Source organism: Pogonomyrmex barbatus, unplaced genomic scaffold (genome assembly GCF_055798465.1).
Source record: "Pogonomyrmex barbatus isolate J1 unplaced genomic scaffold, ASM5579846v1 scaffold12, whole genome shotgun sequence".
Lineage (NCBI taxonomy): Eukaryota > Metazoa > Arthropoda > Insecta > Hymenoptera > Formicidae > Pogonomyrmex > Pogonomyrmex barbatus.
In genome coordinates this window covers 6,338,207-6,355,827 of record NW_028297108.1, presented here as the reverse complement: position 1 = coordinate 6,355,827, position 17,621 = coordinate 6,338,207, and the positions used below count along the sequence as shown (strand labels likewise).

Below are 17,621 nucleotides of genomic sequence, written 5' to 3'. Positions count from 1 at the left end.
ATTGATCAAAATAAAAAAATGTCTAGATATCTCGCAACGAACGCCTGGTTACCTGCAACGGCAGAGACTGCATCATGGATACGTGGGTCTGATCGTTCGTTACGACTTTGTCGCGCGTCTGGTATCTGCATCTCACGTGAAAACCCCTGCCCTGATTCGTGACCAGCTTTAGGTGTGGCTGTACCACGATAGTGTTGAAGTACTCGATACCACCATCCTCCTGCAAAACAAAGGCGATGGAACCGCGTATGAGCGAGTAATCTTAAATGTGCCGTTATAATCGCCGTAAATACCATAGGAGTCCAAATAAATGTCGTCAGATATATGGTATCACATTATTTCTATTTTTATCCATTCTTTATTTGTCTCTTTACATATTTTAATTTTATCTATTTTGTTTGTCTACATATTTATTAATATTAAATTAACTTCAATTCTAATCTACGACATTAGAATCATATAATTTTTCTCACAAAGTAAAAAAAAAAAAAAGATAAAGTCTTACGATTAATTTTTGAAAATTAATAATGGAAATGAATTGAATTCTTTTTACTTCGTTCTTATTTGTATTCTCTATCGATTTTTTTTAGATTTTTATGAGATTTATAAAATTCCAAATTTTCAGAATCATAATTGTTGGAATCACACAGTGAGTGCTTAAAAAAACGAGGCAAAATTGAGGTGAAAGAACCCCCGACCATTGTTCGGCCGCTGCGTATCCGTGTTTCGGTGTCGACGAGTGTCGCAATCCGCGCGGGCCCAGGTTTTACTATCGTTTCATGAAGTGTATAGTAATCGCGAGTGTACGTAGCCACGTTTCTCTGACCACTTTCAGTGTAACAGCAGCAGCAGCAGCAGCAGCAACCGTCGTCGCCTGTCCTTGCATCCCGCCAGCAAAAACCGGACCGCTGTGAACGAACATTGCTCCTTCTTCTCCCGTCGATTCCGTCTCAGATGCCCGAGAAAGGGAATATTTACACGTAATTTACATTCCTTCTCTCGTCGTTTTCTCTTTCATGGATTATATCTGTATCAATGTTGTAAACGTTCTCTCTTCCTGGATCTTCCTCGCGAGAATTCTCTCTTCGAGAAACTGTACATTCGCCGCGACACACACACACACACACACACACACACACACACACACACACACACACACACACACACACACACACACACACACACACACACCTGTATATAATGTTAAGAAATATCTTGTCACCTGTCTATCCTTCGTAAAAAGTTGGGATTGTATTATTTTTGGATTTTACGTCGACTGAAAATTCTTATAAACCGATTACAGTCATTTACTGTTTAATATTTCATTGTGATGCCTTTTTCGACGAATGAATTTCATTTTTACTTTGAAATGATCTCGTCGTTGAGTAATCTGTTAGTACCCCATTTAAACATGAATTTCATTTGCAAAATGATTCACGGTGCCTTTCTGCATTCTGTAGCAGAAATTGAAGTTTCTTCGTAAATAAATCCTGTTTCAAGTGCCACTGGATTGGATTTCAGTAGTTGTCCGACGACGGTCATTAATGCCGAGGCAATGACCATTAATGAGAGTACTAATCGAAGAGTTTCCTGCCATTTCCACGGACAATGAATGTAATCAAATGGATAATCATCGTCCTTAAAGACCGTCCTCGACGAGGGCTCCTCGAAAGAGATCTCGGACTTGATCGATTTTGAATGTGGATCCGATTACGTAGTAGAAAAAATGATGACACGATAAAATATTAATTTTCTGCTTACGCGGTATTGCCGCGTAAATTATACGTCATATCTACACTAGTGCAATGTATAATTTCTCTTTATTACATCAAGGAAATCGTTGCTTTATATTTGCATATAAAATTGATACTCGTCGTTGCGTCGTTTAATTTTCGTTATTTAGATTTATGCGATTTAACTATCACGGTCATTAGACATACCAGCGATATTATATGACGTGCGTGTATAAGTGTGAGTATATACATCTATGTATCGCAGCGAGTTAATGCGGTTTATCAAAGCCGCAGAAAAAATTTCGCAAGACGAAAGATAAATTTCCCTCTGAATTTTACTTTTCGAGCGTTAACAGAGCGTGTCCTTTTTATCGAACCTCATTTTCTTCGTCGAGAAAGCCGGCGCGGCGGGCCGTTTTGAAATATGGAATACAGCCGGTAATGATCAAGATATTTAATGAACTGGCGGCCGACTGCGGCGAGCGAATTGGTGCCGCATCGAAGATTCCTAGACGAGCACCGGGTATATCGAGCAGGCAACGACCTTCGGCGGAGCTTCGCAGCGTTCGACCTCAGCAAGGATACTCGCAATCTGCGGTGCATCGGCCCGAGAGAGCCTGGGGAGACGTCGGGGATCGCCGACTTTACGTTTCACACACCCACCTAGCAACCAGCGAGCGAGAGAATCCCAGCAGCTTTATTACGGTCGAGAGGGTGGCGAGGGGGGCGGGGAGGGGGGCCAGAGAGGGGCGAGATGCGCGAAGCTCCGGTGTCTCCAGTCAACAATCCTGACCGGTCCTTTTTCCTGCCGCATACCATCAATACGGCAAGACACTGCCACACGATATGGCTGGCAAAAGGAATAACCGTTTCTCCGATGTTTGCCGTGCTCTCGGTCATCTCCCGAAGTATACTTCAAGCTCGTGTTTCCATGTTTTTATCGCCGGTCCCAGAAACGGCACGGTTCTCCAAGCGTTTCTCCTTCGAGTTTTACGCGTGTAAAAACCGTTTGCCAGAATAACAAACTGATAATTTAATTCAAAAGTCATTTCAAAAGCCATTTTTTATTTATCATTTGTATTTTTTTTTTTTTTTTTAATTAATTTCCTCATAGGAAATAATTAGTTTGAAATTCCAATTATCTCTCGGAGCAAACTCTTTAAGAAAAAATTCAACGTGGAAATACTTTAGTAGAAAGTATTTTAGAAGAAATTAAGAAGTATTCTAGTTTATAAATTTTTTTTAAAAGAAAATTCATAATTTCGCAACTTAATCTCACTCGCGATTTTTGATTTGATAATTCGATAATTTAATTCGACAATAAGACGAAATATTCGACGATAAATTCTCCACGTTGCAGAAGAGGAACTCCCTCGCAATCGTCACCGTCCACAAATCACGAGTCTCCTCTCCAGGTATTTCAGCGCGCCAGAAGGAATCTCCATTTCATTTATATTCGCCTTTCGCGGCCACTCTTCCTGGCTCGTATATAAAGATATATATAAGATCTCGAGAGATGACTTCCCGACACAGCGGAGAAGCGCGGACGGGGATTTTTGACATTGAATTCCCATCCGCGGCTACCATCCTCCCGCGGAGACGCGATAAATTGCGTTCCTCCGCGCGGAGAACACGGCGCCCGTTGCGAGATCGTTCTCCTCGATAGCCGGCATATCTCGAACGTATATACATTCTCGAACGCATCCATCCTCGGGAAATTAGTTGTTTTCTCAGCTGTGAGTATTGCTCGCAACCGCTTTCAACGAACGTCGCGAGACACGATCACGATACCACTCGCGACGTCTCTCCGGTCGACGACCTTTGGACGCCGCGTTTCGATTAACTCCAATTGCGAGAGAATCATTACGAAGGTCAGTCGGTCTATGCGGTAACTGTGTCTATCACGTCGTTGCCTCGTTTACCAGGTGCTTATTGCTCGCGGATGAAGTCGCCAGGAGGTCATCGGCTCTCCTCGATTAATCCGACACGTGACGTAGGATGTCTATTTACGAGGAAAAAGATAAGATTTTTCAGGAAATTTTTTTCTGCTTGGGGCAAGAAGGAGAACGAATAGAAGGAACAATCTTCATTTAAAAAATAATTTATAATTTATAATTTTTCCTGGAAAAATCTGAATAAAACATTGGAAGAGCTGACTTTCAGAAAAATCTTGTTCGAAACTTTGACAGACGCTCGTAATTGCGGTATTTACGTAACAATGCTGATTGACGTCGGATTGCGGCATTTCTGATCGCTGTCTTTATATCTCGCTGTAAAGGTTGTTTTCACATCTTCTCGCACGTGTACACGCACGATTTATTCGCGGAAATCGAAATATGACCGGGCACTCAAAGTATGGGTCCGGTACGCACGGTGAGATACGGGTTTCGCGCAAATGCATGCTTTGTACGCAATTTATGGACATCCCCCCCGAGCTGTATTCATTACCATATGTACATATCCATTTTCAGGCGATCGATGAGCACGCACGTTTCGCGCGTGAATCAGCGTTCTTCTTCGACATCAGATCTCATCAGACCATCGTGAGGTGTTTCGCGTGTCGCGGCCTTTGCTCCCCGGCGCGATTCATCTCCCGACATACTCTAAAAGATATTGACATTTTTCCTGAACTTTGATATCTCGGGGATCCGTTTCAGCGCACGCGAGTAGACTCTCGAGATCACGGTAGAGACGGGATATCAGAGAAAGCGATAAAAATCGACAAAATGCAGGAAGAAACGTGATGCACACACGATAGATAGATAGATGTATGATAAATACGAGGATACACACACACACACACACACACACACAAAATTAAATCAATATTCTCATAAATAAACAAGAATGTTATAATCTTCTTAAAAATTTAATCTTGATTTGAGTGATTTGTATAGAATATACACAGAAAAAAATTTAGATTTTATCTTAAATCAAGACAAATATTTTCATATATAAGCAAGAATATTATAATCTTCATTTAATTAAATTGGTATCGATGCAAGATATTCTCAATAAAAACAAAAATATTATGATCCTCATATAGAAGATTTTTAATTCTTGAATGATCTTGAATTGAACAAAAATGATACTGGTCAATAGAAGTTCAGTCAAATCAAGACTGAAATAAAAAAAAAATAATAATAATATTCTTGCTTACATATAAGAATATTTATCTTGATTTAAGACAAATTTTTTTGTGCCGGAGATTACTAACGTCAGGTATCACTTGACGCTTATTGATCATGAGTCTCATTATTGATGGCAGTCTTCAGTCGTTTCGAACTTTTAGTATATACTTTGAAAAACTCGTTCGTTCCAATGATACATCACGAGCGCGAAACACAGACATCGCCGACATTTTTTTTGCATCGCTTCGAATGAATCGTTATCCCTTGCGAGTGGCGAAGGGTATCGTCTCTTCGCTGTCATTAGTGTCGCTCAAGCGCTATCGATGATAATACGAGGAATTTTTACGGGCGGTTTTTCTTTCTATTCATTGCGGCGAATCGCGGCGATGCCGCGGCCGCTCCGAGCCGCGATTAAGCGGATTGCAAAATCGCGTGACCTCCTCGTGAAGGATTTCGCCATTAGTTTCTCGAGCTGCCATCGCAGCCCGTTTTACGGCTCCTCCTCGCATCAGGGTGAATTTTTCAGTCAGCTGCTACTTTAAAACGTACCACGTGGTTACGGCGCGGTCATTATTGTCTATATGCAGTCTGGATCGTTCGACCTGGGCGAGAGTGAGATTTGCTTAAAGGCTATCTCGGGGAGGAAGGCAGCACACGTCCATTAGGGACATCCACTCTTTGCCCCCCCCCCCCCCCCACCGGTATGAATAGAGGGTACCGGTAGCTAAGAGGTTCATGCAAATTGGCTCATCAACCGACTCATCAGCACCGCCTTTTCGTCATTATTATTAATGCTCTCGCGAGTCTCTCGTGATACTTACCGTGGCGCCTTAATGCGAGATAGTTTCGTAATGTTGCGAGCGTATTTGATTAAAGAGGCAATCCTGAGAAAGCTGGCTGATCCTAATTTATCTCTTAACGTATTAGCCGGTGGCAGACCCTATTTCGCTCTTAGCAATAAATACCGCGTTTCTATGAACGAGTTTTACTCGGCGAGAGACTTTTCAGCAGAGTCAATTTCGACGTAATGTCAAATAATTGCTTCAAAAGTTTAACGGCTTCCGCATTGAACGCACGATAGCAAATATGATTTTCGCCACGAAAGAAGGATCTTTTTCCCCCCGCGTGCTTTCTCTTACGACGTTATGACGTATTTCGTTACGCATTTGTATACACGTCCGAGATATTCTCCGTGCTCAGAAGAGCAAAACACAGGAGAGCTAACGGCATCCCCGAGGGGAGATGCATGTTAAAACGTGGTCTTTTCGCTTGCATCCGCTGCGAGCCGCATGCGAGCATTTGGCCGAACCAGGAAGCCGCGAATATCGTAATTATAATTCATAGCGCTAGTAAACTGTCACGGACAAGTCTCCGCGTCCGTTGCATCGCGATGCCGTATGGTTCCGTTCATTTCTCATGACGTCGGTGTCATGATAATAGAACGCTCGTAACAATACAGCGTGCTCCTGCGTCAAGGATTACGTCAGCAGACACGACGTCGCGATTTTGGCGTCCGGCCAAATTTGCGACCGCGAATCAGGAAGTCCCCGGGATGAAGCTTGCGAAGATTTACGCGGCGAGTAGGGAGCAGTAATGCCGTATGGAAACGGAAGTTATAGTCCCGGAAGATATTAAATAGACTTTACGATGTCCTCCGTGAAGCTACGTTAATGAAGCCGCACGTGTTTGCGAATAAAATGTGAATAAAAAACCAATTGCATTGCGTAGGAAGTTATTTGTTTGGGAGGGGGGTAAAAACTGAAGTTATTTGGATTTCAAATTAGTTGCGTGCATGACATTTTTGTATGGAAAAAAAATCGGTCTTAAATATTTTCGTACATAAGCAAGAATATTGTAATCTTAAAATTCGCATCGATACAAATTCAATCAAATCAAGAAAAAAATTGTTCTAAGGAGATTATAATAATTTTGCTTATTCACAAAAATTTAGTCTTAAGACAAATATTCTCAATATAAGCAAGAATATTATAATTTTCTTAAAAATTTTAGTCTTGATTTTAGTCTTGAATTTGCATTGATTTAACAAGTAATTACTTTTGTTCGCTCAAGATTAAAAATCTTCTATATGAAGATCATAATATTCCTTTACCTATATGTCTATATTTGCATTACAAATAAGTTAAGATTATATATGTGAGAATATTAGTCTTGATTTAAGATTACTTTTTTGTGTACAAGACGCGAGGTGCAAACGTACGCGTTATGAAAATAGAGTAAATCCGCAAATTATTATTCGCGATCGCGATCGAGACGTGCGGCTCGAGCGCGTTAAGTGCATACATTATGCGCGGCTTATGTTTTATCCCGGCGCGTAATAAAAATTTATGTATACCGTAACGTTAATTCCAACGTAGACCAGGAAGCCGCTAAACTTCTTATTAGCCGAGGCAATTTCCTCGTGCCGCAACGCAACGCAACGCAATGCGACGCGACGCGATGCGATGCAACCGACAGGAGCGATACAACGTGCATGTTGCATGCATGCAAACGGGGCTTCTGTCTTCTGTCTTTCGGCCTATGATTTACGCGAGGGGACGATCGTGCCGCACGCTAATGTCCCTCGTCCGCGGACTGGGAACTGGGAGCCGTTCCCCCTTCGAGCGACTAACGGGACTCGTGATTGGAAAATCACGGGTTTTTCTGCGCTCGCGGCCGATGCCGCGCGCCCGCGCGCGCTCGCTCGAGAGGCAATCGGAATGAAAAATTATTGTGGGTGTCGATCTGTCGAGAAGAGGTCGGAGATCTACGAGCGAGCGAGGTTTAACGTTATTTATCAAAACGCCGTCCGTGTCGTTGCCGGCCGCGCAGCGGCCAGAGACGGAAGGAAGAGGGAGAGAAAGAGAGAAAGAGAGAGAGAGAGAGAGAGAGAGAGAGAGAGAAGTTTCGCGAGAGGATGGATGCAAATGCATCCTCCGCCAGGACTCGCCCTGCCCGCGGGGCACTTTGTGCACTTATTACGATACATCTCTCGCGGAGCATTTCTCGGGTTCGACGGCCGGTCAGTTCAGCAGGCGGCGGCGGCAGCGGCCAACTGCGGCTGCAGCTGCGGCGCGCATCGGTGCGCGCCGCGCTGACCGTTCTCTCTCTCTCTCGTTCGTTCGTTCTTCGTCTCTCTCTCTCTCTCTCTCTCTCTTTCTTACGCCAGCAACGTACAAACGCCGACGGTAACCCCGATGATACGCGACGATTGGAATTTTCACGTGCACGACAGCCAACGCGCGTCCGTCATCGAGAAGATTGAATTGATCGCCGATTGACCTTGCGACTTTTCCCACGGAGCGAGAGACTTTTCGCGTTCTCACGTGAGAGAGAAGCGTACGGGATGAACCGCGTCCCTTAAACCTCTCGCATCCGAATCGGATGGGAAATTAGTTGTCGGAAAAAGTCATTGGGTATTTGGCGCCGAGATACCGCGGCTCGATCAGGTTGAAAAAGCGCGCCGGCAGTCACGTCGACAGAAATAGCGATGCGTTAAGAGATGAAGTCACGGCGGGCGGGCGGGCGAGGGATCGTGCGAGCGACTGGGGCGGAAAGGGGGGGCGGAAACGCGTGAAACGTGAAAAAATGCCGCGGATCGGCCGGCCGATGCCAGCTTGCGGCACTCGTTACGCGGCCTCGTCGAATATGCCGTGCGCGTATCTCGCAACATCCCACGGAATTTCCCTTGTGGAGAGAACCTCGGCGCCGGCGACGACTCAGAATTCCCGTTTCGAAATATACGCACATCGCCGAGAATAGCCGGCCGCGTGGATCCGGAATCGCGGAATCCGCGCGCGCGAAACCCTCCTCGTTCCATCCTCCGTGTGTATCTCGCGGCACGCAGCGCAGAATTATCTTTACCCGCTAATGTCGGCGTCAATTACACGGTAAAACTGACGATCGGCATTGGCAAGAGCTAACGGTCGCGTGCGGCCGGTTAGTTATCCTGTATAATTATCGGGTGCGGTCCGTCCGGGAGAGAGAGCTCGGAAAAAATGCACACGACAGGTTCGAGCGAGTGTAAATGATCGACACGAGAGGGAGAGAGGAGGGGAGAGAAACGTAAAACGGTCGTTCGCCATTAACCTTTTCACATATATATCCAATAGGTTTAAAAAGGTCCGATTAATTTTAAGGTCAAGTAGAACTCATTTTTCAAGAAAGATTATTTAAACCTATTAATATAAAAAAATGCTGTGATAGATATTATGAGAAAATATAAAATATTATATAAAATCTGAAATTTCTCTTGGGAAACTTCTCTGTGGAAGGTTTTAATATACGGAGGCATTATCTTCAGCAAACATTTTTCTTCGTGATATGCGTATGAAAGAAGAGTAATGTTCACGTGGCTATGCGAAAGATTTGGAACTGCTATGCGTAGCAGAAACAAAGGTATCCCCGTTAGTGCAATCGGTATAGTGTTGCGTGTCACATCGTGGTTTGACAAAACCATCTGGCTTTACATACGTGAAGTATGTCAATGAAATTCAAAAGTGGCTCGCGATGCTAATGCAATGAGGTAAGAACGCAACGCGCGACGAGCACGTAACATCTATAATGACGTAAGGACGCGCTAAGAAAATGATGACGAGGCCGCCATCCGTCAACAGAGACGGTGCTTTTATAACTTCTTGCATAATGTGTGCTTTATGCATAGAAACAAAAAATTAAACTTAAATCAAGGCTATGTATGTTTTTATAAGCAAAGATATTATAATCTCGTCATAAAACATTTTTAGTCAATACTTGCATGAGTACAAATCAACACAAAAATTTTTAAGAAGATTGTAATTCTTGCTTATATATGAAAATATTTGTCTTGATTTGAAGCTAATATTCTTTTTGTGCTCAGAACGAAACAACTGGATATCCGTTTCATGCGTATCAACACATTAAATAAAAACATAATTATTAAAAATTTTACGCTTAAAGAAGAAATATAGTTTACGACATGATCTTTAAATATTATAGACGTATATAATCAAATATTATTAGAACGCGAGAATATATAAAGGTCAAACCAAGACAATTCTAATTTCCAAACGAAAGTCGAACCGTCGACGGCGTGGGCGAGATGTCCCAAAATTGGTATTCGCGTGGGTAGTTTTTTATTCTATGAGAACGAGACATTGCAATCTCGCTCCTCCATATGTCCTTGGAAGATTCAATACCTTCCAAAAGAAATCGAGTTTCGCCCACCATCAAAATTCTCTGCCCAAATTAGATTTTTTACGCACGACGTCTGTTCCCCTTCGAAAAGCGAATCACAAAGAAACAACAAGGCGAAGTTAATCCCCGCTAACCACCCACGTTTCAACATGAGTCGCCTTTTGCTATCGAGGAGCTGACAAAGTCACCACGATTTTGCAACTCGTGCTTTCACGCCGAACGTCAACGTCATCGACGTTTTTGGATGACCGGCGTCTTTCTAAGGAATAGCCTTGTCGTCGCGACATGCCGCATATTTTTCTCGCTTTCACGCTCGATATATACCTTTTTTCTGTATACCTTGTATACAGAAAAAAAAAATTAATCTTAAGTCAAGATTCTCACATAAGCAAGAAAATTATAATCCTCTTAGAAAAATTTTAGTCTTGAGTTGAGCAAAAGTAATACCTGCATCAATATGAATTTAATCAAATCGAGACTAAAATTTTTAAAAAGATTCTTGGATTAAGAAGATTTTTTTTTTAAGATTTTAAGACATTCTTGCTTATATGTGAAAATATCTGTCTAAATTTAAAATTAATTCTTTTTCTGTGTGAATAGTGCTTGCATGCTTATGCATGTCTTTGTGCTATCGTTTTGTAAATTTGTAAAATATCGTCATCGAAATTCAAATCGAATTCTCAAATTTTTATTTTTTATATATTTTGGTAAAACGTCAACCAAATAAAAGTCATATTCTCTTCAAAATTACATTTTATATACATGAGATTAGAAGATGCGTTTATAAGAGATTAATATAAAAATATGAAAGGTATATATATCTCAAGTATCATCTTTTGATCGACAAGTTATCGCAGTTATAATTATCTAATTACACCTTACCTCCCCATAACATCCTATCTGAGTTACTCATCGAAAGTACAATTCCCTCGAATCCTCCTTACTTCCAATTGCCTTCTCTATCACGAAGTAGCAAAGCAGGCATGGGCAGTTCGTCATCACATAAATACGGCTACCGTGGCTCGCAACAACCTTCTCCTCCTCCTCCTCCTCCTCCTCTTCTTCCTTTTTCTCCTCCTCCAAAGGGAGGTCCAATAGCGGATGGAACACGGAAGGTAAGTGGAAGCGGAGTTGAAGAGAAAAAATGGATTCACGTTCAGGGCAAGAAACAAGTTAACGACGAAAAGGAAGAGTAAGAAGGGAAACGCAGGGGAGAGGAGGGGGAGGGGGAGGGAGGAGGATACCACGCCGGAGAGCAGCACGGCTTAATGACGCGAGAAGCTCTGGGGGGAAATGATTTCAGCGTAGTCGCCGTCGCGATGATTATTCTCCTTCTTTGTCGAGAGTCGTGCTTTTCTCTCGTCACTTTTTCCGAGGAACGTCTTTCGCGCGATTTCGCCCTCACCCTTTCGCTCATCTATTCCGCCCCTCTTTAGTCTCGCATTCAACATACCCGTAGTTGGCCTCTATCTCCTCGTTCCTCCTCAAATCTCGACTTGGCTTGATGATTCTTTAATTCGTTTCGTCAAGATCTTTTTTAGTGCCTCGCGTTTCCCTCTCTCTCTCTCTCTCTCTCTCTCTCTCTCTCTCTCTCTCTCTCTCTCTCTCTCTCCAGCAGAATGACGCATATCTTATTATATATGAATATACGTGAAAATATGAACGTACACATTTTGCCCATACATTTTCTACCTAGAAACTAGTAGTCGATGATATCATTATTATTAATGTCATTATTATTAATGTTTTCGTATAATTTTCTCGCATAAATAGTACCAGATCGAATTACCGTTATGCAACGTTTGAATAATGATCTCAGAACGCAACAGCTGCGACCAACATTATGGTTGGTCGGGGAAAAACATTCGATTCCTCTTTTTTCTCAAAGTGCAGTCGGATTCTAACGTTTCTCGTAAATAGTATAGCGGCGATCATTTTGCAAGCAAACGTTTGCAACGAGTTTCATGTCCGAGCAGCGCGTTTATATTAAGTCTCCACCAACTCACGGCCGCTGCTCTCGTTGTCCAAGAAAGTATGCTTATGAGATTGAACGACCTTGGCTGCCAATGCTTACAGCACTTAAGCGCGGCATACCGCGAGGACTACTTTCCGTTTAGATACGCGGCTTTAAATAATTGCGCGAAATGTGCAATGCTCGCACAACAGTTACTACAGACCCGCGCCTGATGATACGATTTGCCTACGAGCTCGCGTGGAAAAATAGGATCTACTTGTGAAAATAATTCCGTTCATTTCGTACGTTAATCTGGTTATTCCAGCAAACCGTGGAAATGTTACAAACGGTCGTCGTACAACCTTTCGAATTACAAAACAATTACTTTTTATATGTAGCGCATGGATAATCCGCGCGCATAATTTCCCTTTAAATTGGCCAAAGTAATTGATCATTCGTGATTTGCTGTGACAGCGCAATTATTATATAAAGTTAAGAGGGACTCTCACTTTGGATTACAGAAGATTAGCGATTTACAATCTCGCGAAGGACTTCGCGAATAAGGAAACCGATGAAGGCGACCCCCACTCGGCTTGCCCAGGGCAACTTCGGCCGAGTCGCCATAAATGTTCCGCGTTCTATCTCCGCGCGCGGCTTCTTTCCGGCACTCGCAGCCGGCTGCGGGCGAATTCTTGCCGGATTACGAACACGCGGATCGACCGGTTAGGAGGAGTCGTCCGACCGACTCGTGGCCTCACCTCGAGAAGAAGTCGGCCGTGAGTTATACCGCGCGTTTACGAGCCGCGCCCCGACTTTCCCCCCCCCCCCGTACCTCGCGTTTACGGGCCCGCGAACGCCGGTAGCCAGCCGAGCTTCCTCTTCTACGCGCCGAGAGCATCCTCGACTCGGGGATTTGCTCGCGGGATTGAATCGCGACCCGTTCCCGCGATTATTTACGACGCGGATCCATCGACGGGACCACGCGGAAACCCCTTCCGCGAGCGCCGGGTATATTGAATAATCGTGGGAGAGAGATCCCCGCCGTGGAGAGTTTGAATCATCTCTCCTCTCCCATCTCGGTTCTGCACTTCCTGCACGCCCAAGATCGAGCATAAATCCCAGCTACGAGCGTCACGACGTATAACTTAATCCCTGAACCTCGACCGTGGGCTCTCGGGGTCGGAGATCTTCCGGATAGCCTATCCGGATAACGGATTTATGGGAAACGTCGATCACACCGACAACTATGGATCGTTTTCCTCGGGGAGAATCCCAGATGGTGTATGCCAATAACGCTAATGCGCGAATGAAAACCTCTCTCCGTCGTCCGTGCGTCGATCCCGCGGATAACAGTATTCATTTGGACATTATCATATAGGGTTACTTGATAAACACGCGGCGAGTTTGTTTCCTCCTCTCTCGAAATGACCGTTTAGCCATATATAATATTCCCTCGATAAACGAAATAATAAGCGAAATAATAAAGTGCTTACTCAAGTTCGATTTTCTGGAGGGCGAGTCGAGCGAGACAGTCTTCTCGCTCCGCGAGAAAAAATCTCCGTCGAGGAAGAGAGCGTACGAGCGTCCGTCCGAGATAAAGGCTGCTTAAAAAGAAGCAGAAAACGCTGCTCGGAATGACGCTCCGGGTCCGGATATTCCGGATAATGCGGCACGACGATCACGCGTACACCGCTCGCGGTCTCGGCGCCGGCATTGTCCCCCTCGTTGGACTCGTTGGAGCGACGAGGATCGATGGCGCTGGAGCCCGGCCAAGATAGAAAAGGGAGGCCGAGTCTCTTCGGTAAAAGAGGAGACCGGTCTTGCCGCGGTGTTACGGCCGAGTATCCTTGCGAGCAGCCGTCCTCAGTCGGTTTGAAAAAAAAAAAAAGACCAGTCGACGCGGCGGTGCCTGCGCCGAGGTGCCTGCTCGCCCTCAGTCAGAGGTCAACGAGGTTGAGAGGACCTATACGTTGATCCAATACACTCTCAGGAGCACCGGGTACCTGTATACAGTGGCTCTCATGGAGAAAGAATCCTATCTCTGAGATCTCCTTGAAAAGATCTATAGAGAGTAAGTGCTTTATCGTTATACGATTACCTGCGACGGGAGGTCTCCCATTGATCACGTTGTCCATCAACGATTCGTTTAATAATTAGGTGCGCGTTAAAGATGTCGCGTCGGATCGTTACTCCGAATTCATTTGTACACTCTTGTCAATTTGTCAGTTCAGAGGTGAAAGTTAATTAAACATTGTCGACCGATTCGTCTCGGAGCGACGGATACTCGCCGAGTCAATGGAAACTCCGCAAGGCTGCATTTAAATTCGCGAGCATTTAAACTGCAGAACAATGGCTCGTTTAAAAAGGAGTTGTCGAGCTGGTGGACGCAGCATCTCGGCTTTACCCACCGTGTGCAGAAAGCGAGCAGCTTCTTCTCCGACCCTTACGAGATTCTCGGAATGCCCTGCCAGTCGTCACGTATGCGACAGTGACTCTCAATCCGATCGAGGATTGGCTCACTGGAGAACGTCGATTCATGATTCGTTCGCGCGTATTTTTCATCGTCTCGATCTCTCGCTTACACGCACGTCGAGCGTGTATTCAAATAAATTAATCGTGCATCAGATCAAGCTCCAGGGCCGAGTGTTATTCCTGGCGCCGAGGCGTCGCGTCGCGAAACCCGGAGGATGATCATCAGCGCAGGATGAGAGGGCACTATACGACGACTGATACGGATCTCGTTCGTCACTCCTCGCGATTCTTCATTTATCGCTTACGCATCATCAAAGTGAATCGGTCTTTTCCTTCCGGTGGTGGGTACGGCGAACTCGTGCCGTCGTGAAAACGTAACGGGGCGGCGTAACGGTGTTACTATTAGAAGCCGTAACGCACCGTGACAGAGGACGCCGTCCGGCGTGCATTAAAATGCCACGTGTGACTTTTTGCCAAAGAAGGGAGGGGAGGGGGGAGGGACAGGAGGGGGAAGATCATTACGACGTATTCGAGTGCGCGCGCGAGTTGCTGGACGATGAACGCTTCGGGAAGCCGGACACCCCTCGGTCTCGCAGCTCGTGCCGATTTTCCGCGGATGAAAAAAACGGGGGGGGGGGGGGAAAAACGCGAGACGTCCGTTAACTTAAACGCATCTGACGCATGCATCACGTGTAAAGTGGTCATCGTGACGATCATTGTCTCGTCGTTTACTCCGCATTATGAGTCACGTGGATATTTTGCGTGCCCGTTACGTCCGTTGCATCTGACGCGTATCGAGGCCTAACCGTTAAAAGCAGAAGAAACGCATTAATCATAGAATCGTTCGAGTATAATCATCGCGAAATTATCGGGAATGAAAACTTAAAGGATATGTAATTTTACCGTTACCGATAAAGTTTTCGAGAGATTGACGAGCATTGAAAAAAAAAATTTCCGTTTCTTTTTTGCCCCACTAATGGCGGCGTTTAAGCGGGTGGAACGAAAAGTCGCGATTCGTTTCAGGCGAGGCGAAAGAGGTGAAAGTCGACCATTAATTCTTGGGTTCCAAAGATATATGCCGGCGGCATGTGGGCACTATAAGGTAATCGTGAGATGACCACGTTGCGCATCAACAAGTCCTTTCTCACAACGTTTCCTTACGCCAATGATTATACGGCGCGTAAGAGCACAAAATTATAGCCGCCCGTGCCTCGAGTGACGTTCATCCTCTCTCTCTCTTTCTCTCTCTCTCTCTCTCTCTCTCTCTCTCGAGAGAGAGAGAGAGAGAGAGAGACTTTGTTTGTACATTTTGCAGAATATCGCGATACTCTTACACGTTCATAATCCCCCGAGTCTGTACTTTATTCGTCAGAAAAATTAAAGCGGACGCTGTTTAGACGTGACAGCTATGAAGCATTTAACTAGGGAATTACCATATTTAATTTACGTAGCACGTTACCTGCAATCTCGTTTAAATGCTTTAAATCAGGACTTCCATTTTGATGCTTTAGGATTCTCAAGGACGGCGAGGTTGCATTACGACGGCAACGTATATTTAATACGTCCCCTTTCTGGACAAACTGAGGCTGAGAAAAATTCCGCAACTCCGTAACGCGAATTAATTCCTCCGTGGAAACTTCCGAGTCGTCGAGTTTAATCATCGATCACGCCGCCCGTAAAGTAGGGTGTGTGCAGCCCTTAGAAACGATAGGCCGAGCAAAAAGGACTGTCGCTAAGGGAGCGACCGGCGAGCGAGGGGTAAAAGCGGCGTGTAATTTCCAAGCCCCGGGGCTACGATTTTACGATTTAATTGGGCCTCGAGGAGAGGAATGGCGCGGTTCGCCTGTAACCGGTGGTTACCTCACTACTAGGAAGATATTATCCGGCCTTTCTGTAGCAAGGGCACCGTTCGCCCCGGCTTAATGGCGGTGGTGCGAGAGGACGCGCCGCCTGCTGCGCAGACGGATATACGCGGGGATATACCGGTGGATCCCATCGGAAGGAGACGGATGCTGCTTTCCGTCGAACAATAATGACGCTTTTCGACTTATTGCCCTTTTTTAATTATCTCGCCACGTCATCCGGATGGATGATCATCGTGGATATCCATCGTTTAATACTTCGCGATTTATGTTTCCCCGCGAGGAGATGCGCGGAGATTAAACTCGAAAGAAACGAGCTACGTGTGAGTACGCGTGTGGCAAACCTGGTTATTTATCAAACAAATGGCTCTCCACGAGTGGACGTACATCTCCTTCCATTCCATTCCTTTATTTCTCCCCTTCTTTTTTTTATAGGATGGAGAACACTCGAGAACGAAATATTTATTCCTTGAAATATTTATTCCTCTCCGTTTCTTTCTAACGGTCGGGGAAGGTCTGTGACACCGCATTAATTTGAATAATGATCCGGAGCGGTGAGCGTTAGCGGCATAAACACGAATCGACGGTGTTCTCGTGCATCTGAACTGGCCCATGAACGGCGGAAAAATTCCGTAACGATTCAATTGGAGGAGCGAGAAAATAAAAATGTGGAAATCGCTATCTCGATCTTGTCTTGGGCAACGCGCGAAGTTTCTGGGAAACTTCTGGGAAAACACGGACAACGACGAGCGACTTTCCGTCGTAACGAGAGCGAGATCGGGGAATTTTACGCGGATGAAGATGCCGGGACGAAGGTGCCATGAGAACGAGAGCCGGAGAGTGGAGAACAACGCCCGGCCTCCCGCGGCGCGACTTGACGCCATCGGCGAAAGCTAAACGCGGATCGCCAGATCGTTACACACGTTACCTCGCCTAATGCGATACTCACGATAATCGTACCTACGTACCTGAGCAGAGCGGCACGGCGGCGATCCGCGCAAAACCTGAAAAGCCCCGTCGTCCGATCGTTACCCGATTATAATAACTCGGCTACGTCCGATTAATCGGCGGCTACCGCGCGCGCGCGTAAACATGCGTTCGCGTGCGTGTGTGTCTACACGTAGTGCACGCGTGTGCAACGCGATGCATTTGCAAGGCCGTAGTCAAGGACACCCGACTCGGCCGAGGCTGCCTGTGCTGCTCAGGAACAGGATGCCAGCGACGCGCCTCTAGCCGCGAGCGAGTCGCGCGCGATTCGCGCTCAACACGCGACATGATTTAGCGTATACCCGATTTT

At 45.3% G+C, this 17,621-nt stretch overlaps 1 protein-coding gene across 1 annotated transcript in view; it reads right to left on the bottom strand.

Moving 5' to 3' along the window:
- Positions 1-17,621, bottom strand: part of pio (zona pellucida domain-containing protein piopio) — a 55,872-nt gene that overhangs the window by 4,712 nt on the left and 33,539 nt on the right. Inside the window, exon 5 of the mRNA XM_011644822.3 lies at positions 53-220. Coding sequence (XP_011643124.1) covers positions 53-220 — 168 coding nt within the window. The remainder of the gene's footprint in view (positions 1-52; positions 221-17,621) is intronic.